We start from the raw sequence: 24,793 nt of genomic DNA on the forward strand, positions 1-24,793 counted from the left end.
ATGTGGATCTTGAGAAACTTAACAGAAGACCATGGGGGAAAAGGGGGGGGGGGGGGGTTAAAGGGGGGGGGAAGAAAAACAAAAGGAACTCTTAAAAAAAAAAAAAAAAGCGGGGGTTAAAGGGGGGGGGGGGGGAGAGGGGAAAGTGGGTGATGGGCAGAGGAGGGCACTTGCTGGGATGGGCACTGGGTATTGTATGGAAGTCAATTTGACAATAAATTATATTAAAAAAAAAAGTCAATGCCAAAACTTCCTTACTATTCACTCTTTTCTCAGTCTAACATAAAACCATTATGTATCTATCAAAATCTTCCCGGATGACTTCCATAAAACTGACCTGTAATGTCAAGTTCAAATCAATTTTGGTAATTTGCCAACTGTAATGAAACTATCTAAAAATCTAAAGTGCTATTGCTGCTTCTTTCAAACAAGTAATATCAAAGACTGACATTGTTCTTAAAGATCATGTGATGGGACACCATCGACATACACACAATTTTTATAACGTATTCTAATGGATCAAAAAGCTAAATTATTTACAACTATTAAAATGAGTATATGATAAAATATCTTCTAAAGTCTCCAATTAACAACACATCAAACTTGAGCTGTTTTCTTAGATCCTATTAGAATAAAATAAGATTTCAAGTAAAACCTTTTCTTCCTCTACATAATCACTTACTTGGCATTTATCTCCAACTTCATACTGTAAGCCAGCAGCAATGGAATAATCACGTTTTTGTTGAGCTGTAAACAATATCAGAATATCAAGTTGACTTATTTTCAAATGCCACAAAGCAAATTTATGGAAAATACACAGATTTTTTTTAACTCACCTTGCTTAGACTTCAGCCAAATTTCATATTCCACATTTCTATAGACTGCTGGATTAAGTGACTTAAGAACCTTTCTTGACAAAGGAAGGCTAGGAGAGTTCCCATTGTTTTTCGGGTGCTAAACAAAGTGAGGAAGTCCAATCAACACTGAAATGCTTTTAAAACACTTTTGAGATACGTACAAGAGTAAAATCAAATAAAGAAGAAAACTTACAAAATTAGGAAGCCTTATTACACTTTGTCAACTTCAATTTAAAAAGATTTTTAATTAAAAAATAAAAAATAAACTAGGAAGCCACCAAAATTTTTCTCACAGTCAGATGATCCTGACTCCACTGAAAATGTTTAAAAAAATTAAGACTAAATTCATGTACTTATATGGAAGAACTAGTTAAAACCATTAAGAAAAATACCTGATCACTTGACAAAGGTTTAACTCCATTCACATCATTAGCGGTGGTAGTTTTACTCCTACAAAGAAAGAAATATAACCGTAATTAAAAGTACAAAAGTATGTTTATGCAATTAACATATCCTAACCTCATATAAACATCTCCAAAAGTCACAGTTATGTTCCAAAAAGTTAAAGCTATATTCCAGTGAGCTCCTAAAAAGTCTCAGTATAAAGGTGTATTTATACACATACATACATATGTGTGTATGTATAGAAGATATAAGTCATAAAGTTTTTTATCAGTAGTTCTTTTTTTTAAATATTTATTTTTGAGAGAGAGACAGAGACAGCACACAAGCGAGCAGGGGACAGGCAGGGAGACAAAATCTGAAACAGGATGTAAGCTCTGAGCTGTCAGCACAGAACCCTACGTGCCCATGCGAACTGTGAGATTATGACCTGAGGCCAAAGTCAGATGCTTAACCAACTGAGTCACCACGGTGCTCCTCAGTAAGTCTTATTGTATGGCTCAATCAAAAAAACAGAAACAAACAAAAAACTGTTAAATTTAGGTGCATAGAAAAGTTCAGTTTATAAAACATTCAATGTAAAAATGTCCTTTTAATATACAGATGAGGCTCCATTAAACAAAATACTCCACAGTAATCTAATGAGAGCAGACACAAACTAAATTCAGTAATCAGTGTGTTAAATGCTGATAAGTGCTATCTATGGGGTGGGGTGGGGGCCAGGTAGCAGAAGTGATAGTGTTGACACAGGCTCAAATAATAAAAATTAAATAAAAATAATAAAAAATGACTTGCTGAGATGCCTTTTTGAATAAAGAATTAAAGGTGATGAGACAGCAAATCATATGGCTATTTAGTATTCCAAGCAGTATTCCAAGCTGTTTCAGGAGAACAGCAAGTGGAAAGACCCTAAGGTGGCGAAGAGACTGGCAAAGCTGGAATATAGTGATGGCAGGTCAAACGGCAGATGAGACGAGAAACTACTTACAGTCTTCTGTCCTACATTTCCTCCTTAGTAAATCAATCTCTAGTCTTCAGAACAATCTCCAAATGTATGCCCTCAGCAATATTTAAGAGACCCCAAGCATCTTCAGTCTAGACTAAAAAAAAAAAATCACCGACAATTTCCACTACTTCAGGACTAACCAATACAAATGTGAAAAGAATCCAGGCACAAGAGTATAGTGACATCCTTCGTCTTTCCTCCTTATTACCAAGCTATGCCAATCCAATCTATGCCACAATTATGTGGCATTCTTCTTTAATTGAAGCCTTGTCCTCCTTAAGTCAGACATAATACAAATAAAAAAGTATTAGCAATGCAACAAAAAGTTAATTTAAAAAAGGCTTCCATGTTCCAAGGGCTACCCTAGCACAGTATAAAAACATTGTGCATTACAATAATCACACCTTTTCTTGTAAACTCCAACATACTACCCTTAACTCCATACTTCATCTAATTCATCTGCCATATCAGACCCAACTGTTGCTAAAACTATTAGCAGCAACCAAAGGGCATGTGCCGAAGTCCCTAAGTCCCTCCACACCAACCACAAACAATAAGTTATAACAAGCTAGTCATTCTCTCCCTCAACTTCCCCTATGTTCAATGGCACATCCTAATCAGACAGCTGTTACGTTAAATGACAGAGCAGAACTTCCATCTGTTCAAGTTAATTAGCCTATTCTAAAATTAAATTTACCATAGCAGACACAGATTCTAACATCATTTCCCTCTTACAAAGAAATGGTAGTCAATCAAGTTTTCCGACAAGAATCAGAAAAACATAATTCAACAAATGCCTGGAATTTCAGATAAAAGGGATATATTTTAAGGGGTGCCAGGGTGGCTCAGTTGGTTAAGCATCGACTCTTTAATTTTGGCTCAGGTCATGATCTCAGGATTTGTGAGATCAAGCCCTGTATCAGGCTCTGCACTGACAGCATGGAGCCTGCTCGAGATTTTCTCTCTCCCTCTCTCTCTGCCCCTCCCCTGCTCATGCACATACTCACTCTCTCTCAAAATAAATAAATGTAAAAGAAAAAAAAAACAAGATATATATAAGTATTTAATGAAGAATTAGATATCCTAAGTCATAATTTCATTTATTTCTCTAGTTTTACAGTATATAACACCAAATAGGATTTTTTTTTTTAACATTTATTTATTCTTGAGAGACAGAGAGTGAGCATGAGCAAGGGAGGGGCAGAGAGAGCCAAAGCAGGTTCTAGGCTGTGAGCACAAAGCCCAATATGGGGCCCAAACTCATGAACCATGAGATCATGACCTGAGCCAAAATCAAGAGTCAGCCACTTAACCGACTGAGCCACCCAGGCACTCCCCCGGCACCGCCTTTTTTTCTCTTTTTCAAGTAGGATACCTTCATACTCTCACATACTAGGAATAATATATTTTTAGCTCTACTAGGAATTGAATACAATAGGTTCTTATAAAATACACAGTAAATGTCTTAATATTGTCGATAAAAACTAATGAATGTTGAACACGGTATCTAGCAATTATGCTATACACTTTACACATTATTTCATTTAATTCTTACAAATTCCCTCCTTCAAGGAAATACTAATATATCCTAATTTTATAGCTATAGAATTAGGACGTGCTAGTGAATTTAAGTAACTTGCCCGAGGTCTAGTTAGTTGGCAGGAAACCAGGACTGAAACCAGGTTTGGCTGTCCACAGCCCCAAGCTTTTAATCACTACCCTAATATATCCCATCATCCTGCATGGAAAAAAACACACCTCAGAGACTCCAAGTTAAAAGATGCTTGTTCACCCCTCTTTCTCTCTCCTCCCCCGCTCATGCTCTCTCTCTCTTAAAAATAAACGTTAAAAAAAAAATTTCTTTTAATAAAAAAAAGGGGGGGTGGGGCACTGGGTGGCTCAGTGGGTTAAGCATTCAACTCCGGCTCAGGTCATGATCTCGTGGTCCTTGAGTTCAAGCCCCGCGTCGGGCTCTGTGCTGACAGCTCAGAGCCTGGAGCCTGTTTCAAATTCTGTGTCTCCCTCTTTCTCTCTCCTCCCTGGCTCATGCTCTCTCTTCTCAAAAATAAATAAATGTTTAAAAAAAAAAAAAAAACAGATGCTTGTTCACAACCTAAACAGAGGTATTATTCAGAGCTGTTCACATACTTATACCCCAACTTGGGACCTTTATTATCCAAAAAAGAAAAAGGCATTAGAATCTAAGTTAAAAAAACAATAAAAGAAAGTCAAGGAAGGGCGCTTGGGTGGCTCAGTCAGTTAAGGTCCTGGATGACCTCACAGTTTGTGAATTCGAGCCCCATGTCAGGCTCCACACTGACAGCACAGAGCCTACTTGGGATTCTCTCTCTCCCTCTCTTTGCTCCTCCCCTGCTCTCTCTCTCAAAATAAATAAATAAATATTTTTTTTAAATATGCTAAAGAAAGTCAAGGAAATAAAAAATGGCTCTTTTGCATCACTGGATACGTAAACAATTACCCGGTTAACCTTAAAATTTTACATTACACACACTATAAATCTATTCTACACATATACATCTAGATTATGTAGAAATAAAGCCTAGCAACCAAAACATCAACTTCAAAAACAATCCCGTAATAGAAATTAGATAAAATCAGTGGCAGGAAAAAAGAAACTGGGACTGCAGGCTGCTGTATTTCAGGAATACCATTCATAATATCTCTATATGAGAGGTAAATCCATGCAGAAACATTCGTTGAACTGTTTCTTTGTATGGCACTATAAAGACATTTTAGGACTTAAATTCATTCTTACTTGCAACTGTCATCCTCTGAATCTGATACTTCACTGTTGTTTTCATCAGCTACTTCAGAGGTGTCTAGCCCCATCAAAATTTTACTAACATCAGTTTTAAACACCTTTTCATACAGCAATTCATAAAGGAGAGCTGCAATTAATAAGAGAAATATTATGCAACACTAATTTTATGTTTTAACATAAAATTGACAATGTCCATTGCCCAGGTCTCTAAAACCCTAACTATGTACCTGTCACACTTTATGATTAATAACACAATTTAATCAGGAAGTTACCTAGAGAGCAACTAGAATTTCTGTGCTATTAATTCAAAATCATTACATAAGATACTGCCATTTTTAAAACAACACAAAAGGGTATCATAACTGTAAAACAAATATGACAATAAAAGCTAAACATGCATACTGAGCAACTGCTACATTCCATGCACTGTGTGAAGCCTCTATGTATGGTCATATTTAATAGCCCAGCAGTCAAGTGTTATTATTGTAACTGTACAGGTGAGGAAACTTGAGAATATGAGATGTCACACAACGTGCCCAACCTTAAGAGACTCAGATACTGGATAGAAAACATTTCACAAGGGACTCAAAAAATAAATGTATTCTCAGCAGTCACTGAAGTAAAGGACTATATTCAGACAACTTTTTTGCTTTTAAAAAAACCCTCCAGGAACCATTGAAATATTTATTACCAAATACTTAAAAACAAATTACATATGGCATTTAGGACTCTCATTTGGTTATATCGCAGTGATCTTTATGAAATTAAAAATTCATCAACAGGTGCCCACCCTTTAAATGAGTCCCCAAAAAGACCACTTTCTCACAGATCACCTTTCTTCCGCCCCTGATTATCATTCAAACCACAGGCACTGACAAGTACAGGTAAGGTAGGCTCCAGGAGCTATCCTTCCTAAAGCTGAAATGTTTAAATTTTAACCAGCTGGAAGAGAAGCACACAGCCCAAGATACAAATAAACTTTCGTATCTCAAAACAGATCAATCAATTTAAAAAACTGCACTACACATATCTTTACTGGTCACGACTAGCTTAAGAACAGAGGAAAGAGCTGCTATAGGCCCAGCATTGGTGCTCTGTGTGAGGTGCACTTCATCAGATAGATGGATAAAGGAAATAAAGGTAAGAAGAAGAAAGAAACTACTAAAGCGGTGACTCTCCACTGGGGAAGGAGAGGGGATTTTATCCTCCTAGGAAATACCTCGCAAAATCTGGACAGATTTCTTTGCTTGTCGCAATGGGAAAGAGAACTCTCTACACAGCATGTGCCAAGGACACTACTAAACATCTCATAATGCACACAACAGCTCCGACAGAGTTATCTGACCCAAAATGTCAATAGTGCCAAGGTTAAGAAACCCTGCTTGCTCTAGAGCCAAAACAATCAAATGCTTGATTTGTTCACTTAGATTTTCAAGGTCTACACTAACAACTTTAAAAATGCATACAAATCCTTATTACTGAAATGAAAGACTGCAAGAAAGAAAGAACTTCCTATTTACAGGTTGAACTCAAGCTACTAGCTCCATTTTTTCCTAGTCAAACAAGTTTTTAATAAAATATTAACATTTTTGCTAACCTGAGATTCTTCGTGTATCTTTTTATACAACAAAACAGAGTATATTTTCTTTGACTTGTCTGCATTGACTAGATAGCCTACAAATATAACCCCATACAAGCACAAGGATGATACTTACATTGACACATTGCAGAGTTCTCTTTATATTTTATGGGATAGACAATATCATAATGATTTCCATTTGAAAAACACAGTAATACCTGAAAGGGAAAAATTAAAGACATCTTTTAGCCCTTCATATATGACACTTACATAGCAACTTATACCTCCAATTTCTCTTACTAGTAAATAATTTCCAAATAGAAGATGATTATTTTAGAAGCAACCTAAAGCTCCAAGTTGGTCAATTATGGTACATCCAATGCTGAAATGTTACACAGCCATTAAATTAATAAGTTCTTAATCATGGGGAAATGCTTATAGGATACAAAAACTGGACACAATACATGAAAACAACATGATTTCAACTATTTAAAAAGACCATTAAAAGACTGTAAGAAATATTAAATACTCCAAAACCGTATTAAAATGCTTACCTCTAAGAGGCACAATCAAAAGTTCAATTTTTCTGATGTTTTACAGTTTTTTTCTTTTAATGTTTATTTATTCTTGAGAGAGTGAGCAAGCAAGAGTAGGGGAGGGGCAGACAGAGAGGAAGACAGAGGATCTGAAGCAGACTCTGCACTGACAGCAGCAAGCCTGATGCAGGGCCCAAACTCACAAGCCAGGAGATCATGAACTGAGCCAAAGTCAGACACTTAACTGACAGCCACCCAGGCACCCTGATGCTTTACAGTTTTAAATGCTTTCTAGTCAACTACTCACACAAGGAGAAATACACACTGATTTTGATTAGATTATGTCATGATCCAAAACTTGGATTGGAAAGGCCAAATCCAGAGCCAAGAAACTCCGAAGTCCTTTTTAAAAAGGCAGCATTTCGCTCAATTCTCCTCCACCTTACCACCATTAGCATGATGACAAAACACTTCAACTTGGCTTGGATGATTCCAAAACAGGTAATTAAAACAAAGTTCTTTTAATAATGAATCAATTGAGGTTTTCTTCTTTCTAGGCTCACATAAATTTTCAGTTGTTTCCAGTCTGTGACTAGATATTAACATGTAGGCCAGTAAATTATCTTTATAATCAAAAATAAATCACTATTATCCAAGTATTTCTGGATGCAATGGCAGAACCTACTTTCACAAGTTATTTTACTACTTAATGTTTATACTGATGCAAAACAGTCTAGTTAATCATATACACTAGTATTGCAATGTTTTTTCCTCTAGTGAAATGTTAGGACACAGTTCTCCACTGTGATTTCTGGGGTAAATCAAATACAAAATATGATTCAGTAATGACTAACAGGAACTTTTAAAAATTATCATAAACTTCATAAAAAACATTTCAAGAAGTCACTTTAAAATTTTAGCTTACAAGGTCAAGGTGGCAAGTGATTCTTTTACTTAAATCCTTTAGAAACACTTAGAAAAATTCTTACCTTTTCAGGAAAATTATTTTCAGTTACTTGTGAAGGAGAAACATTTGGTTCCCGATAAATTATAAAATCTTTCCTGAAAATAAAATTTAGCAATTACTTCTGAGGGAATGTATTTCATGATTTGAGATTTAAGTATTCATTTATTCATTCATTCATTCATTCATTCATTCAAGAGCCTAATATGTGCTAAGGCACATATGTGCTCCAGGCATTGGAGATGGAGCAATAAATAAAAGATAGTAATAGAATAACTAAGTTGTAAGGTACCTATATAAAAGTATCTTTTTAAAAAATAAAACTTCAAATATAATTTGCATATATGTTATCTTTAAATATAATTCTAAAAGGAGTCTTCAAAATTACAAAAACTGTGAAGACAAAATTTTATACAGAAATTTCAAAAAGGAAAAAAATAAAGCATTCACCTGCTCCTCTACTAGACAGAAGTAGTAAAATAGTAACATGATTTTTTGCCTCAGTACTAGTGGCCATTTGATGCTACTGGCCCTGAGAAAGTAGGAAATCATTCCTCTATAAAGTTGATAAGTGGTATCGTTTACAGGCCTGGAAAAATGTATTTCTTTCCAAAAATATTTTGAGAATTAAAATTTCTAAACACTGACATATTTAATGTCAAAATCTTATTGAGACAATTTAAAAAACTTTAGAAAAGATGCTTCACAACCAAGCTTTGCTATTTTAACTATTTTAGTACAACGGAATATACTAATTTCCCACGGACTTTATTTTTGTTTACTTATGTTACTATAAGGTTTACCTGTACATAAGAGAAAGGGCACTTATTTCCACTTGTCCAACCCATTCCTACATTGAAGAAAAAAAGTTGGCACTTAGGTTATCTCATACTTTTTACAATACATATGCCTCTATGTAATACCTTAATATGTACCTTTATACGATATATCTAATAAGCTGGAAAAGCTCATTAATATTAGTCTTATGAATACTATGAACACATTTATATAAAACAAACTTTACGTATGTAACTAAAAAGTTACTTAAGAAAACAGCCCAAGTCTCTGTTGTAAAAATCCTTAGTAACACAGGGTAAAAGGATAGTTCGTATTGGTGTAATAAGACCGTAAAATGGCATCTCTACATGGAGCACCTGCTGACAAGAACTATGTCCTCTAACCTAGCACCCAAGACAGAGCTTGGAACGTGTATGGGCCCAGAAAATGAGATGTTGAGTAAAAGCAGAACTCAAGAATCAGAAAGGATAAAAAGGAGAAGGTTTTCAGGGTGACAGAGAACAGTGTCCTAGCAATCTTTCTGAAATGATTTAAAATTCTACAGCCCTAAATGAGTCATTTTTTTTTTAAGTCTTTAAGCCTTTTAGAAGGAAATGGACAGTATATATCAAAATTTTAAATATCCGTATACTCTTTGACCCAGCAATTCAAATTCTGTAAACCTATCCTAAACAGGTATTTCATATGTTCACAAAAGTATAAAGAAGGATGTTCACTGTAGCTATTTGTAATAGTTTAAAAAAAAATTTTTTTTAAAGAAAGCCCCAATATTCCACTAGTAGGAAAGGAGAAATCGAACAATTTATGGTTCATCCACACAATGTATGGAACACCATGCAGTCAGGTATACACATATGAACTGACTTTATACTATGAAGTATAAAAACTAAGTCACGGTTAAAAACAATACAAAACAAACAAACACCTATTGTGTAAAAGAAAGAAACTGCTATGTTTAGTATATGTATGTGTATGTGTATGAGAACTGGAAGGGTACATCCTAAACTGACAACGGAGACAGGGAATTCAAGATCAAGGAAAATGAAGGACTTTCACTCTTCATTCTGTATTAAATCTTTTACCATGAGAATGTGTTTCTTTACCACTTATGAAATTAGTAAAGACTTAAAACCAGGACTCACTAAAGATAATGAGCTGAGCTACAATAAGTGAATGCAGCCACGTTTTCCTTTAAAGAAACCTGACATAAGATTTTAAACACTGTTTTCATCTCAAACAAAGATAATCTTCCCCCCAGAGATTTTTCATTTTAGTAGTTCTTAAAAGTTGGCTTTGGTTTTCAAAATGAAACGGGTGCCATATATTAAAATAGACTTCTTAAAATAGGCCTCTACCTAACAATCAGAGCTTCCCATAAGCGGCTACAAGTGACACTCTCTGGTGTAGAGGAGATCCTTCACTCAGACCAGTTTGCTTAAATCACAAACACAAGCTACATCTACTTCATGCAAAAGATGTTACCATCACTTCTAAAAATGGAACATTATTCTACTAGTGTCAACAAAATACTACCTCTCAAATAATGTACCATTTCATAAGTACTTAATCTTCAGAATAAATTCTGTTGTAGTCTGGTTAAGTAAACAATGGCTATCATAATATTCTGTCTTCTCTAACCAGGGTCAACTTTAAATTATAAAATGTATCTATGTTCTACCATTGTATTCTACCTTAAGGCTATAATTTTATTTACTCAGCACTTCTTATGATGTTTAATATACTTCCTTATTGTGGGTGACAGTAAAGCATTTCTGCAAAATCTGTTTTAACCATAATGAACCATATTCAAAAACATAAAAACATTAAAAAAAACTTTTGTTCCTAAGGATGCCATTAAGAAAATGAAAAGATAAAGTCAGAAATTGGAAGAAAATATTTGAAAGATACATTTCCAATTACAGAACTCTATCCAGGTTAAAGAACTCTTACAATTTGATAAAACCAGCAACGTTAACAAAAGATGGTCAAAATCTACGAACAGACATTTCACCAAGATAAATGGATGGGAAATAAGCACATGAAAAGATGTTCGACATCAGAGAAATACACAACCACTAGAACAGCTACAATTTCAAAGGCTGACAAGACTGAATGTTCAAAGATGTAGAGCAGTTGGAATTTTTGTATACTGCCAATGAGGAAGCAAAATGGCAGAGCCACTTTGAAAAAGATTTTTCAGTTTCTCATTAAGTTAAACATACATTTACCATATGACCCAGCAATTCCACTCCTGTGTGTTAATCCAAGAGAAAAGAAAATATATGTCCACACAAAGACTTCTATTATAAGCAAATGTTCTTAGCAGCTTTAATCATGAAACAGCCTAAAACTGGAAAGAACCCAAATATCCCATCAACTGACAAATACATGGATGTGCAAATTGCAGTACTCCGTATAACAAATGACCACTCATCAATAAAAAGGAACAAACTACTGACAGATCCAACAACATGGATGAACAGATGAACGTCAAGGTGTCTTCCATAATGTAACAGGAGCCAGATACAGAAACTACAGATACTACAAACTGTACCATTCCATTTATATAGTCTAGAAAAAGCAAAACTTACAAAACAGGTCAGTGGTTGACAAGAGCCAGAAGGTGGGGGAAAGGGGATTAAGTGCAAAAGGACATAGGGAACTTTGCGAAGTGATAGAAATGTCCCATGTGTGTCTGTAGTGGTGGCTACACAACACCTGTGAAATCTCATCAAATTATACACTACTTCAAATTGGTGAATTTCACTGTATGTCAATTTTACCTCCATAAAACTGACAAAAATATATTCTTGCAAAAAGTTTGAGGCATTTTTCAAAATGCTTCACTTGTTTATTAAGCAAAAGCATAAAGATGCCTTCTCTGAGAACTGGACGAAACATAACAGTTTATCAACTGTATTTCTCTTCATTTCATACATCCTAAGTATTGGGGAAAGAGAAAAACAAAGACATAAATATCTTTTTCTAATAAAGAAGCACAAACATCTGTTCAGAAAGTACATGTAAAACATCTGGGGAAGAAACCTGAGCAGACTGGGGAGAGCAAAGTGTCATAAAAATAAAAAAGCTGGCCAGCCAGCACCTTGGGAAAGAGGCACTTGTCCCACGAGCTCAAAAGCACAGCGACTTCCCTCCTTCCTCTCACACAGATTCCTAAATCAGTCTCAGTTCAGTTCACACTACCTCATTTCCTCCCTTTATCCCCTCTCTCCATTCTCATCTGGTCCATTCTTTCTCAGAACCTCTTAGCTTGATAGCCTAAATTGCTACACAAAAATTACCCTAACATTACACTGTGGGATTTTTCTTGAGTAAAAAGTTAATAAATGGGGGGGGGGGGGGGGGGCATGACACTTGGATGGCTCAGTCAGTAGAGCGTGCAACTCCCAATCTCCAGGTCATCAGTTCAAGTCTCACGTTGGGTGTAGAACTTACTTTAAAAAGAAAAAAAAAAAAAAAGCAACAGGGTGCCTGGGTGGCTCAGTCAGTTAAGCGTCTGACTCTTGATTTCGAAGCAGGTCTTGATCTCACAGTTCGTGAGATGGAGCCCCACGTCAAGCTCCGTGCTAACAGCATGGAGCCTGCTTGGGATTCTCTCTTCTCTCTCTGTCCCTCATGCTCTCTCTTGAATTTGCTCTCTTTCTCGCTTTCTCAAAGTAAACGTTTAAAAAAAAGGAGGGAAAAAGTTAATAAATGGTCCTGTCATGTCCTTTATTTTCTGTAATTGGAGTAAAAATGACCAGTAACAGGACTATAAAGATAACAACATTCTGGTGTTTATCTTTCCTAAGATGTTATATATAATGCAATATGGATTTAACATTCATTCAACATACACAAACTAATCATCAGTTTGGCACCTCAAATTAAAAGTAATGATGAAAAAAATTCCAAAAGCGATAAAATATACAAATCTTTTCGAAGATGGGGCACCAGGGTGGCTCAGTTGGTTGGGCGGCCGACTACAGCTCAGGTCATGATATCGCGGTCTGTGAGTTCGAGTCCCGCATTGGGCTCTGTGCTGACAGCTCAGAGCCTGGAGCCTGCTTCTGATTCTGTGCCTCTCTCTCTCACTGCCCCTTCCCTGTTTGGTCTCTGTCTCTCTCTCTCTCTCTCAAAAATAATAAACATTAAAAAATAAATAAATAAATCCTTTCGAAGCTTTTTTTTTTGAAGAAGCAGCTTTAAAATAAAAGAAAAAAATGAAAACTTAAGGAAAATGGTTATTTGTGACTATAGAACTCAATACTGAAATCACTGAATTAAAAATGAAGTTAGATCTAGAGAAAAGGCCTTCAGAAGGTAATTGTCTCCAAAACTGGAACAATGCTATACTTCTTTTTTGACACTTCATGTACTGTGTACATTTTTCCATGTATTCAACATTTTTTTAAAAAAACATGCAATTTGTCTTCCCACCTCTCTGGTCTCATCTACCTCCAAACCATCTCTGCACAGTATTTTATCCATCCATTCAGACAGCCAACAAAGATGCCAGGCACTATTCTTGGTTCTCAACAGTGAACAAAACATACTCACTTCCTGCCTCAAAAAACTTAAAAGGTTTCCCAACACCAGATTCTCAGGCCCCCAGGCATAGACTTTGATTCAGGTCTGGAATAGTGGCTAGACAATACGTATTTTTACAACCACCTCAGGTAATTCCAAATGCAGATGGTCTATGGTTGACACTCTTGAAATGCTAGCCTAAAGCATAAGCTTCTAACTACTGAGCCTAGCACTGAATGCTCTTCTGTGATCAGCCCCACAGATGGCCCTCTGACTTCTCACTACCTCCTACCTTCACATGCTCCATACAAACTGAACTGCTTTCTGAAAGCTGCCTTGCTCACAATTTTCCCTACCCAGAAATGCCCTTAACCTTAGGCATTTTGCATCCAGCAATCTATTCAGACTTCAAATGCCAACCCACTACCTCTTGTTTTGTCTACTTCAGTAAAAATAAAAACTTGAATGCCTATAGTATCATTTCTGTACTTTTTAATGTTTTATTTATTTTTGAGAGAGAGCGAGCATGTGCACCTGGAAGCGGAAGAAGGGCAGAGAAAGAGGGGGAAAGAGGATCTGAAGCAGACTCTGCACTGACAGCAGAGAAACTCATGAATCACCAGATCATGACTTGAGCCAAAGTCAGATGCTCAACCAACTGAGCTACCCAGATGCCCCACATCTATACATATGATACATGTGCTTTCTCACTTGCGTTAGATATTTTTCCCTATTACAGGGAAACTTCTGAGAACAGCACCCAAACCTGTTACTTCTGCATTCCCAGAGTGCCTGGCAATTCTTGGCACTCAACAAGGACTCAAACTAGTGTCAGAGAACCAAATGGAGATACCAGTTGTTAATCAAACACCCTGTTCCTATATTATCCCTTTTCCTCCCTACCTAAATCCTCTTCTTAGCTTCTTCCTTTGCTAATATCATTTTAAACTCAATATAGAGATTACCTCTGGGGATGATGGAATATTCTACAGGGCATTCTATGTGGCATTTCATGGTGTTTGGATTTTTACAGGGAGAATAGTTTTGTAAGCAGAAAAAAAAATTCTTTTTAATTTCAACATGACTGAGAAGGCATGACAGTAGGATTTGGGGAAGTGCCATCCTTTTACTCTCAACAGTCTCTTCCTTCTTCTTAAGCTGATCATGGGAAATGGAACTATATAAAAGAATCTGTCTTCTCAGTGGCCTAAAGAAGCAATCAAATCTTGCACCCTGTCGATCATGCCCAATACCCGTACCAACACAGCATCCTGAAAATCATCACCAGTGTTATTATAGGTCTTTTATTCTACATTCAGATGTCATTATGACAAAGGTAAAGATAGCATGACTCTGTCCTTAGTGAGGCAACATCCAGTATACAGCTCCAACTGGCTTCCACATAAATGCTGCATAAAATGTGCAACTAAGAAATGTTTATTAAAGAAAAGTACTCATTATAACTGCTCCATACACCATAAGATTACATTTTAATGAATTTTGAATACATTATTTGAATATATAAAAAATATACATATATTACAGAATCACTGCATACCTGTGGATTTTCCAAACGTTTTAAATACTCTTCAAATGACCCTTCTATAAACTGCAAAAATAAATAAATAAATAAGTCTATTAGAAATACATCAAAACAAAAACCTTTTCATTGTGAATTCCTGAGTTCTTACATGAACCTTGGATACGTTAGTAATGATAACAGTAATACATGTATATACATTCAACCTAATTATTAAAATACGTAAAAATCATTAAGTAAAGACCGTAAAGATACAAAAGAATTCAGAAAAGTAAACATTATCAGAAAAGATCTCCTGGACAGGATACAGCCAGGCACAGACACAATGTGGTGTGAAGAGGCACTGTGTTGGGAAGACAGGAGTCAATTAGCCAGGAGGAACAGGAAAACCTGGTGGGGACAACAGACTGAGAGAGGAACTCAACTGGACACCTGTTTATAGAGGGACTTGAGCCCAGGAAGGACTTGCAGACTGAGGGAGAAGGCAATTCAAGGTCACTGCTGGTGACATTATGAACAGAGAAACATACAAAGCAAGCACTTAGGATTATTCTGGTAATGGCCAATGCAGAGAGGAGAATTAAAGAAGGACAATATACTAGCTAAGAAATATTAGTTTACTAATATAGATATGCATACAACTCTTAGGTCAGTCATACTAAAAACAGAGATGAGAACTAATAATGCTACATATTTTGTTGAACCAACTAGGTTTTTCATTTGCTTCATGCTTTAACATAAAAAGTTTATTTAAGCTGTTATGTTTTTTGTTAGCCATCACACTAATTTAATTGAGAAATCTCCCAAAGACATTCATCTGAAATACCAAACTCAATTTTATTTAAATTATAGTCCCAGTTAATTTAACAAAGTGATACACTTAGAAACATACACTCTCCAGTCTATTAAAATCTTCTGAACACCCATTTCCTTTTTTGAGACTGATATTCTTTTATTGATGATATGCTGTCAAATGCCCCAAAAGTATCTTAAGTTTTAACACATACTTATAATAAAATAGCCACATATTTTAAATATCCCACCAACCAGAGGCTACTCTTCTGTATTAGGTAATTATTTATACTTTAGGGGAAAAAATTAAACCCACAAAACCATTTAAAGTTAGAAGAGACCTAAGTGGTGTTCTGACACAAGCCTGCATCCAATCTGAGATTCTCCTTTCTAATCAGAAAGTATCCATCTAGACTCTGACTAAACATTTTCAGTAAACAAGGCACACATCCCCCACCCTCCTTCCCATGACAGCCTTTTCCAATTTTGGCCAATAGAAATTGTTTGAAGGTACTTATTATAAAAGGAAATTAAAACTTTCCCCATTGGAACTTCCAACTTCTGATCATACCTCTTAAGACTGTAAAGGCTAAATAAATATATGCAAAGCATTTAAACAATGCCTGGCACATAGAAAGTGCTCAACCAATGACAGCAATTTCCACTACTTGTGGTCAACAGTGTTTTACACTCTGAGGCCAATAATAATGATTAACTTGTAATTTCTTTAAAATACTTAAAGACCATTCCACTCTCCTCACCTCTCCCCGTTTTCTATCACACCCTAATACTTTTATCTAGCCTCCACACAACACCAGTTTCTTTTTGTAAGACAAGTTCTCAAATCTGATCAAGTGGGTAACTCTCCTTTCTGGAGAGTTTATTACTGTCTTTCTTATAACACGGTACCCGGAATACACTCAGAATGTCACCAGTAGTAACATTTTTCCTGAATACAGGAACACTAATCCAAAAGCACATCCAAATTAAGACATTGAAAGAAACACACACACACACACACAAATTAAGAGCTATTTACCTATTAAGTTTTAGAATTGAGTTATTTACAAGGTGTCAATGTTTTTTTGGCAGTCAAAGAGGAAAAATATTAAAAAGTCATCAGATGACATCATTCCAAGTCATAAAACCCAGAACTAGTAAATCCTACTAAGGCTTTCAATATAAAATGAAAACAGGCCACTGTGGCATCTTATTTCACAGCCTACTATATACTACCGAGAAAATTACAGTAAGTTGTTATACAACATTATAGCAATTATTAATCATTATTTATATAATTAGTGTTGTGATGTGTGATTCATAATGATGAATCCCAAAAAGTATAAATCTGTAACTGCCTCTGATAAAATCAAAGACTCAGTATTAGCTAAGTTCAGCATATTTTTTTTGCTCCAAGTCTGAAATTTTTTAAATTCACAGAGGATTACCAATCACAGAAAACTATTAGTTAACCATGACAAACAATTCCCTGACCATGACAAAGCTCCCTCTTAACATGCAAGGATTCTGTCCAAGTCATGCTTCCATTTTCCACAGCTCAGTGTCTTTATCATAGAAGCTTTCTAAATGTCTAAATAAATGAAAACCACAAAACAACCTAAAAATATCACAATATAATTGGATTTAAATCCAATAAAGCAGTTTTTTAAGGGGTTTATCTTCATAACCTGCATTAAGAGCCAGCCTGTGAAATTCCCACCAGATCACTTCTACAGGCTAAGATGTAAATGCAAATCAAGACACCATTTCATGTTTAAAATTACAAATTACCGCTTCAAATTTCTCTCTGTTCTCTCGAAGATAGTGAATACAGGCCATTCTGACTTCCACATGGCGAGACTGAGAATGCAATACCTGAAAAGAATAAGCAACACGTTACTAAGCATTTTGTTAAACGAGGATTTAAGTTACAACCTAGCACTTTCTTTCACACCCAAAATAACCTCAAAACGATAAAAATCAGTCTCTCTCCATTTGCCTTTCTGGATTTTCTACATCTTTATTCATTTCCACCTCTTCCTCTAACCACAGATGACATGACATATAAGATCGATACTACTCCTTAAGTCATTCTATAAAGCACTTATTACCATTTCTCCTTTAGGTCACTTTTGTGAGGAAATCTTTGTAAACTTAGATAATTTCCTCTCTTCACCAGCCTTCTTCTACCTCTGCTCTTCACAAAGCATGGCTAACAGAATCCCTGCAAAGTAGTGGTTACCTTCATCCTATGCTTGTTGGAAAAGAGAACAGGCAACTTCAACAAGAATCCTCTTTAAGGCTTTTAAGTCTGTAAGAATTAGATTTCTTTTTTCCCAATAATTTTGAATTACTTGCTTTATGTAGAAATTTAGTTCCACTGTGGTTTCAGAAAAACTAAGGTACTCATTCTTAAATCCTTAGTTGTCAGGCTTACACAACTCTTGAAAAAACATCCAAGTGGGCAGCACTTGGGATGCAAACATGCTGCTATGTGCTGTCACCCCAACAGCCTTGAAACTTGCTCTTTGTCTCAAAATATTTCGTTTTTTTCCTAATTTTTTTTTTTTAATGTTTATTCATTCTTTGAGACACAGAGACAGAGCATGAGTGGGGGAGGGGCAGAGAAAGAGGGAGTAACAGAATCTGAAGCAGGCTCCAGGCCCTGAACTGACAGCACAGAGCCCGACGCAGGGCTCGAAATCACGGACTGTGAGATCATGACCTGAGCTGAAGTGGGACCGGACTGAGCCATCCAGGTGCCCCTCATTATTTTTTTTTAAACTAGGCTCCACGTACAACATGGGGCTCCAACTCAAGACCCCAAGACCAAGAGTCACATGCTCTACAACCAAGCCAACCAGGAGCCCCAGCCCAAACCAAAATCTTAAAGCACCAACTGAAATAAGCCACACTACAAAGATGATCCAAACTCTCTCACATAGTAGTCTCTATATTCTTATGCTAAACAATTAGTTCAACAAAAAGATAACTCACTGGCATTTTGTTTCTTACTAAAATGCTAAAGCTCTGGTGTGAAAAAACTAGTATTATTAAGTGCTTAGAACTCTTGGCTAGCCTCAAATACTTTAACTATCATGCTTAAAAGATTATAACTATTTTCTATTAAGGGGTGTCTCAAATGAAGGTGTTCCTGGTACCTTAAAGGGTCAAGGCAGGAAACAAACAAAAACCCTGAAACATTGAAAATAACCACATATCAAAAATTAATTAATTAACCACATGTCTAACTACTAATAAGGCTCTTAGAATTTATATTAATGTAAAGTAGCTTTAAGAGTTACAGATCCAGCCCTGCATCCACTCTGGGGGCTCTGCACTAACACAGAGCCTGCTTGGGATTCTCTCTCTCAAAATTAAACCCAAAAAAAAAAAAAGGGCATTACAGGTCCACTCAGCAAACAACAGATGTTGGAAAGGATGCAGACTTTTACACTGTTGGTGGGAATGCAAACTGGTGCAGCCACTCTGGAGAACAGTATAGAGGTTCCTCAAAAAATTAAAAATAGAGCTACCCTGCAACCCAGGTATTCACACTGCATTACTAGGTATTATCCAAAAAATACAAAAATGTTGATTCGAAGAAGCACATGCACCCCAATGTTTACAGCAGCACTATCAACACTAGCCAACTTATGGGAAGAGCCCAAATGTCCATTGACTGATGAATGGATAAAGAAGATGTGGTGTGTATATATATATATATATATATATATGTGTGTGTGTGTGTATGTATACATATGTACACACACATGCACACACAAATGGAATATTACTCAATGATCAAAAAGAATGAAATCTTGCTATTTGCAACAACGTGGATGGAGCTAGAGTTATTATGCTAAGCAAAATAAGTCAGTCAGTGGAATTTAACATAACAGATGAATATAGGGGAAGGGAAGAAAAAAAATAAGATAAAAACAGAGAGGGAAGCAAACCACAAAAGACTCTCACAGATAGAGAACAAACAGAGTTGCTAGAGGGGTGTTGGGTCGGGGGATGGACTAAATGGGTGATGGGCATTAATAAGGGCATCTGTTGAGATGAGCACTAAATGTAAGTGATGAATCACTAAATTCTACTCCTGAAACCATTATTTACACTATATGTTAACTTGGATTTAAATAAAAGAAAAGTTGGGGCGCCTGGGTGGCTCAGTCAGTTGCGTGTCTGACTTCAGCTCAGGTCATGATCTCACAGTCCATGAGTTCGAGCCCCGCATCGGGCTCTGTGCTGACAGCTCAGAGCCTGGAGCCTGCTTTGGATTCTGTGTCTCCTTCTCTCTCTCTGCCCCTCCCGTGCTCATACTCTGTCTCTCTCTGTCTCAAAAATAAATAAAAACATATAAATAAATAAATAAATAAAAGTTACAAATCCAAATAAGTGATTCCCTCTCATTCAGAGTGAGCAGATAATTCAGCAAAACGGAGGCTCTAGCTGCACATTTTACAAGTCTGATAACAGCCAAGGTTCATTTGTACTCACTCACAGAACCAGAAGAACAACTCTCTGGACAGCTAGTTATGTCTTTACATTAAGATACACTGAAGATGCACTAGCTGAGGTTAGCAATGAGTTTGTTTTCAGCATACTAGCTGGTTTCCAGCTTAACGGAGTACACCTAACATTGCTATCTTGGGAACTATTAAAAAGCCTCCTTATATATTCAAAACTTCCAGCTCTGGAAGAAATGTTTCTGTATAAAAGTAACCACCACACAATTTTTTTTTTTCCCAATTCAACAAATGATATTTAGCAAACACTTCTTCCACAGAAGCTATTTTAGACACTATTAAGAATCAAGGTATTATTACTTTGAGTAAACCAGTGTCCTCTGATAGGGCTTCCTACCATTAGCCAAGCAAAGATAGTCTTAAAGCCATTTACCTAGCAACAGGTGGCAGACATTAACTGAATAAAACTTATTTTCCATCAAAGACAATGGCAAGCAAATCTGTCTTTTCCCCTCTTTCAACAAAGATTTTATTAGCACATGAAATCTGAACCTGTCACTCAGAAACAAAATTCTCAGCAACTTCCATAAGGTGTAGGGTGCTGGAGCTTTTACAAAGTCAAGCACTGCAAGAGAAACAAGGTTCAATGACAACTATATAAAAAGTGTAACTGCAAATGAGGATGTATGAACAGACCCGAATCAACCTGCAGCCTGGAGCAGAGCTTGTGCAGCTGATACGCAAGTCTGGGGATGAGAACTGAATGTGTGTTGCTGTAAGCCAGTATGATTCTGGCATTATTATTTAAGCAAAAGTTGGTAAAAGAATATCCCACCATAAAGACAATGACAAAAGAAAACAAAATAGAAAAAAAAAGTGTAACTGCAAGCTCAAGGACACTCAGGAAGAATGCAAATATTAAGACAAATATCTCTGCTAATTATTATACACACACACACACAACCTAGAAAATAGGAGACTTTCCAATCTTCACTTGGGACAAGACAGTGATAAACACTGGGAAAGGCCGAGACATACTGCTTTAGCAAATCCTCTAAGAGCACCCTATTTTTAGCTCCATGGCCACAGAGCTGATTCAGGTCAGGCCTCCTGCAGGCCCAAGTCCAGAAGTGTAAAAAGGGAAGGACCTATCTAAATCAGGTAATTTGGAGGGAAAGACTACTCCTAATTGAAGTCTCTCCCCCACCCTATCCCCCAAAGACTGCCAATTAGATTACTTACTCTGGCTCCTTCTTAGAAATGATAAATTATTTTTATATTATTGGGAAAACTGTTGGCCAAAAAGTAAATCTTTTGTACGTACTTTTAAAGAGCACACCCTTTAAGCCTGACTTTGGTGTTACTTCCCTTCCCACCCCAACACACATGCACTTTGCCTTTAGCCATGAAGGCTACACCCTTAATCCTCGTGTAGTGAAGAAATGAGCTTCCCCCAAAATTCATGGTATTAAGCTTTCTAAGCTCAGTATACTAAAAATCATAATCACATAATCAAAGGGGGGTATTTCCTTATATCTAATTTAAATCCTATTACAAGATACAATAAAATGTGTTCTATGACAGGAGTAACAAGTTCTTGACACTAGCTTTTGCCCCTTTCTACCTAAACATAGAGATCTCACCTCAGTAAGAGAGGTTTCTGTATAATCATGTTTGCCAATTATGGCATACAATATAGAAATTACACACAGTTTTCTACTTCAATATAAACTAGGATCTGGATAATCCAACGCCAAATAAGCACCATACTTCCCTTATTTCAATTCATTTCTACCTCCTTCCTTACCAATCTCTTGCTAGAGCTAACACTATGTATAAATAAGGGCTGATGAATTCACTTCCACCCCTTTCCCCTGCTTCCGGAGGTGCTGAGGAGTCCACGGGAGGGTGAGGAAGAAGAAGGCAGGCAGATGGAGATCCAGAAAATTCACAAATGGGACAGACTGTTTACTAACAGTAAAGACTGGGGTGGGAGTGTGTGAACATATCCCACAACACTGAAACATTCTAAATTTCTAAAAATGAGAGAAATCTAATGAACTGAAAAAGAGCTGGATTTAGGGAGCTGTACAAAGAATGTCTGAATGACAATGCCAGCAACATAATACAAAGCTTATGTAGTTAAATCAATGTTAGAAAAAAAAATTTTTATGATACAGATGCGGGAAACAAGGGCCTCTGGAACATAGCTGGCCCTCAGAAGTTGAAAAAAATGAGAATAGTCTACAGATGTTAAGTAAAACATTTATTCATAAGTAGAAATTTTGGAAAACTATTTAGCATTCAAAAAAGGTGAGAAAAACAGAAACATAGAAACTCCACAGGAAGGGAAGAGAGGAAGGAAAAGCTCTTAAGCTGAAGGAAAGCAAACTGTGAAAGGTATGAAATACACACCAGGGCAGTAATGTGAAACTTTTGTCCAACTATTTCGACAGCTATTTTTCAATATAGGATGGGTTTTGGTGACTGCATACCAACTACACACTGTTATGTAACATGGAAAAAACTCTCTTATAAAAGAAAAAAATTTTCCTGTTAGAAAGTGATTTTGACCATTAGCAGGGGAAATTCGGTCAAGAGCCTAGAGAACATCCAACACCAAAACAGCCTTTTAAGAAGAAAATTATTTTTAGTAAACCTTGTAGAGTCTAACAGAGGGTGGAATCTACTCCAAGACAATTGCTTTAAAACAGTTATATTTTTAAAAGGCTGACTTTCCCAAACTACATTTTTCCGCTCTGAAGTCAAGCGGACATCGACGAGCTAGACTCCCCCACATTCCAAAGTCCAGTAGAGAAAAAACAATGCTCAGCGAGTTATGCCGGGTGCACCACCTCCTCTAGTAAACACCGGTTTACTGGTGTGAACGCTGTGCTTATAAAGCCGAGAGAAGGTGAATGCGGAACAGAATGGAAAAATATCATTTCGCCAAGTCCCCGGCAATCAATCTACCGAACAAGGCGCTCAACAGGCCTCACAGGTTGTCCTCATTATCTCTACACCAAGAGGGACAACACACCCAGTTAATTTATGTGTTTTTAAGTTTCGATTTACAGCTTCCAGACCCAGGAAAGTGTCCCATTCCGGCGTTACAATGAACCGCTGTGACGACAGCCGGGCCACGCGCTGCTCCGGACGTGGGCGGCCCGCAAAGCTGCCCGCCGCCTCTTTCCCACCCAGCCTTCCCCGTCCCCCACCCCATTACCTGCTCCGCCACGGCTCGGAACAGGCACGACCCGTCCTTGGCGACCAGTTTCCGATACAAGCCTAGTTTCCGCAGATAGGCGTCCATCGGCGTCGCGTCCTCGCGGGGCCCCGCGCCGCCCTGGTCCACGCCGTCGGAAGCGCCGACGGCCGCCTCCATGTTGCCGGTCCTACTGCAGGCCAGGCGCGGCGCGGGCTAGCCCCACATGGCCGCGCCGCCGGCTCCTCGACGCCCCGGCCTAGGAGGGGCGGCGGCTCGGGCTCGGGCTCCGCGGGCGGCGGCAGGCGGCGGCGGCCCGAGGCAGCGGGCGGCGCTCCCCGCGCGCATAGGGGAGCCCTGCCTAATGCATAGCTGTGCGCACGCGGCCGCCTCCCGAGGGACCACGCGCCCGGCGGCAACGGGGGCAAATTAAAGAAACCCCGAACGTGAGAAGTCGCTGCCCGGCTCAGGAAAACAGCCGGGGGTCGCCGCCCCCACAAGTTTCCTCGTCCCGACCGGGGTGAGGCAAGGAAACCCCCGGCACCCCGCGTGCGCGGGGCCGGCTCAGGGGAAGCGAGGCCTGCGTCCCCCGCGCGCTCCCCACCCTAGGAGCCGAGGAAGCCAAAAGAGAAAGACGCGGCCTTTCCTTTCCCCACCTCGCAGGAGGGCGCCGGAGGGGCGGAGAGCGGGTGGGGGCGCCCGGCGGAGGGCAGCACCCTCGCAGCCCAGAATTTGTTTTCACTTTCGGCCCCACAGCGGAGAGGACGCCGGGAGGTGTAGTTTTGGCAGCGGCAGGAAGTCGGCTTGCGGAGGGTGGGGACGCGCGGACCGTCCTACCCGGGGGAGGTGCCTGGGAGGCACGCGGACTACAAGTCCCTACAGCGCGGGCGCCGCCGCTGCCGGGAGCCGGCTTCGCGCTTCCCGGGCACCGCGTCCGCGAGCAGGCCGAGGGTGTCCGCGAGCCGATGCGGGGCGACCTGCGCGCGCAGCCCCGCCCGCCCAGCTGCCTACTGCGCCGCGGGCCCGCGAGAAGTGCGCGCGCCCTGCTTGCGTGGAGTTGCCAGGGACACCGCGGCGGCTAGGTCGGCCCTTTGTGTATTCCCAAACAGAGGGCGCACCTGTCTGCTCCCCTCCCCCCCGGCCTCTTCTGGCGTTTCCATGGAGGTGGCTTTAACGGCTTAAGCAGAAAAGAGAGCTAATTGGCGAAGTCTCCTGGAACTGGCACTGTGCGGGACGACACAGGCTGTCCATAAATCAACCGTAGACTGCCGATTCCTTTTAGAAATTAGGACTACAGCTCCTGCCCTATGGCAAGATGATGTCTTTG

General features: G+C 38.4%; 1 protein-coding gene across 1 annotated transcript in view; it reads right to left on the reverse strand.

The window, feature by feature from the left end:
* The window catches only part of OTUD4 (OTU deubiquitinase 4), a 45,908-nt gene extending 21,438 nt beyond the window's left edge, over positions 1 to 24,470 (reverse strand). Inside the window, exons 1-10 of the mRNA XM_049631193.1 lie at positions 23,488 to 24,470; positions 17,578 to 17,661; positions 15,013 to 15,063; positions 8,930 to 8,976; positions 8,152 to 8,224; positions 6,763 to 6,844; positions 5,042 to 5,174; positions 1,250 to 1,307; positions 837 to 954; positions 683 to 747 (exon numbers count right to left, since the gene is read on the reverse strand). Of these exons, the coding sequence (XP_049487150.1) occupies positions 683 to 747; positions 837 to 954; positions 1,250 to 1,307; positions 5,042 to 5,174; positions 6,763 to 6,844; positions 8,152 to 8,224; positions 8,930 to 8,976; positions 15,013 to 15,063; positions 17,578 to 17,661; positions 23,488 to 23,646 (870 nt within the window). The 5' untranslated portion in view covers positions 23,647 to 24,470. The remainder of the gene's footprint in view (positions 1 to 682; positions 748 to 836; positions 955 to 1,249; positions 1,308 to 5,041; positions 5,175 to 6,762; positions 6,845 to 8,151; positions 8,225 to 8,929; positions 8,977 to 15,012; positions 15,064 to 17,577; positions 17,662 to 23,487) is intronic.
* Between the last annotated feature and the right edge of the window lie 323 nt (positions 24,471 to 24,793).

This window comes from Panthera uncia, chromosome B1 (assembly GCF_023721935.1).
Source record: "Panthera uncia isolate 11264 chromosome B1, Puncia_PCG_1.0, whole genome shotgun sequence".
Classification (NCBI taxonomy): domain Eukaryota; kingdom Metazoa; phylum Chordata; class Mammalia; order Carnivora; family Felidae; genus Panthera; species Panthera uncia.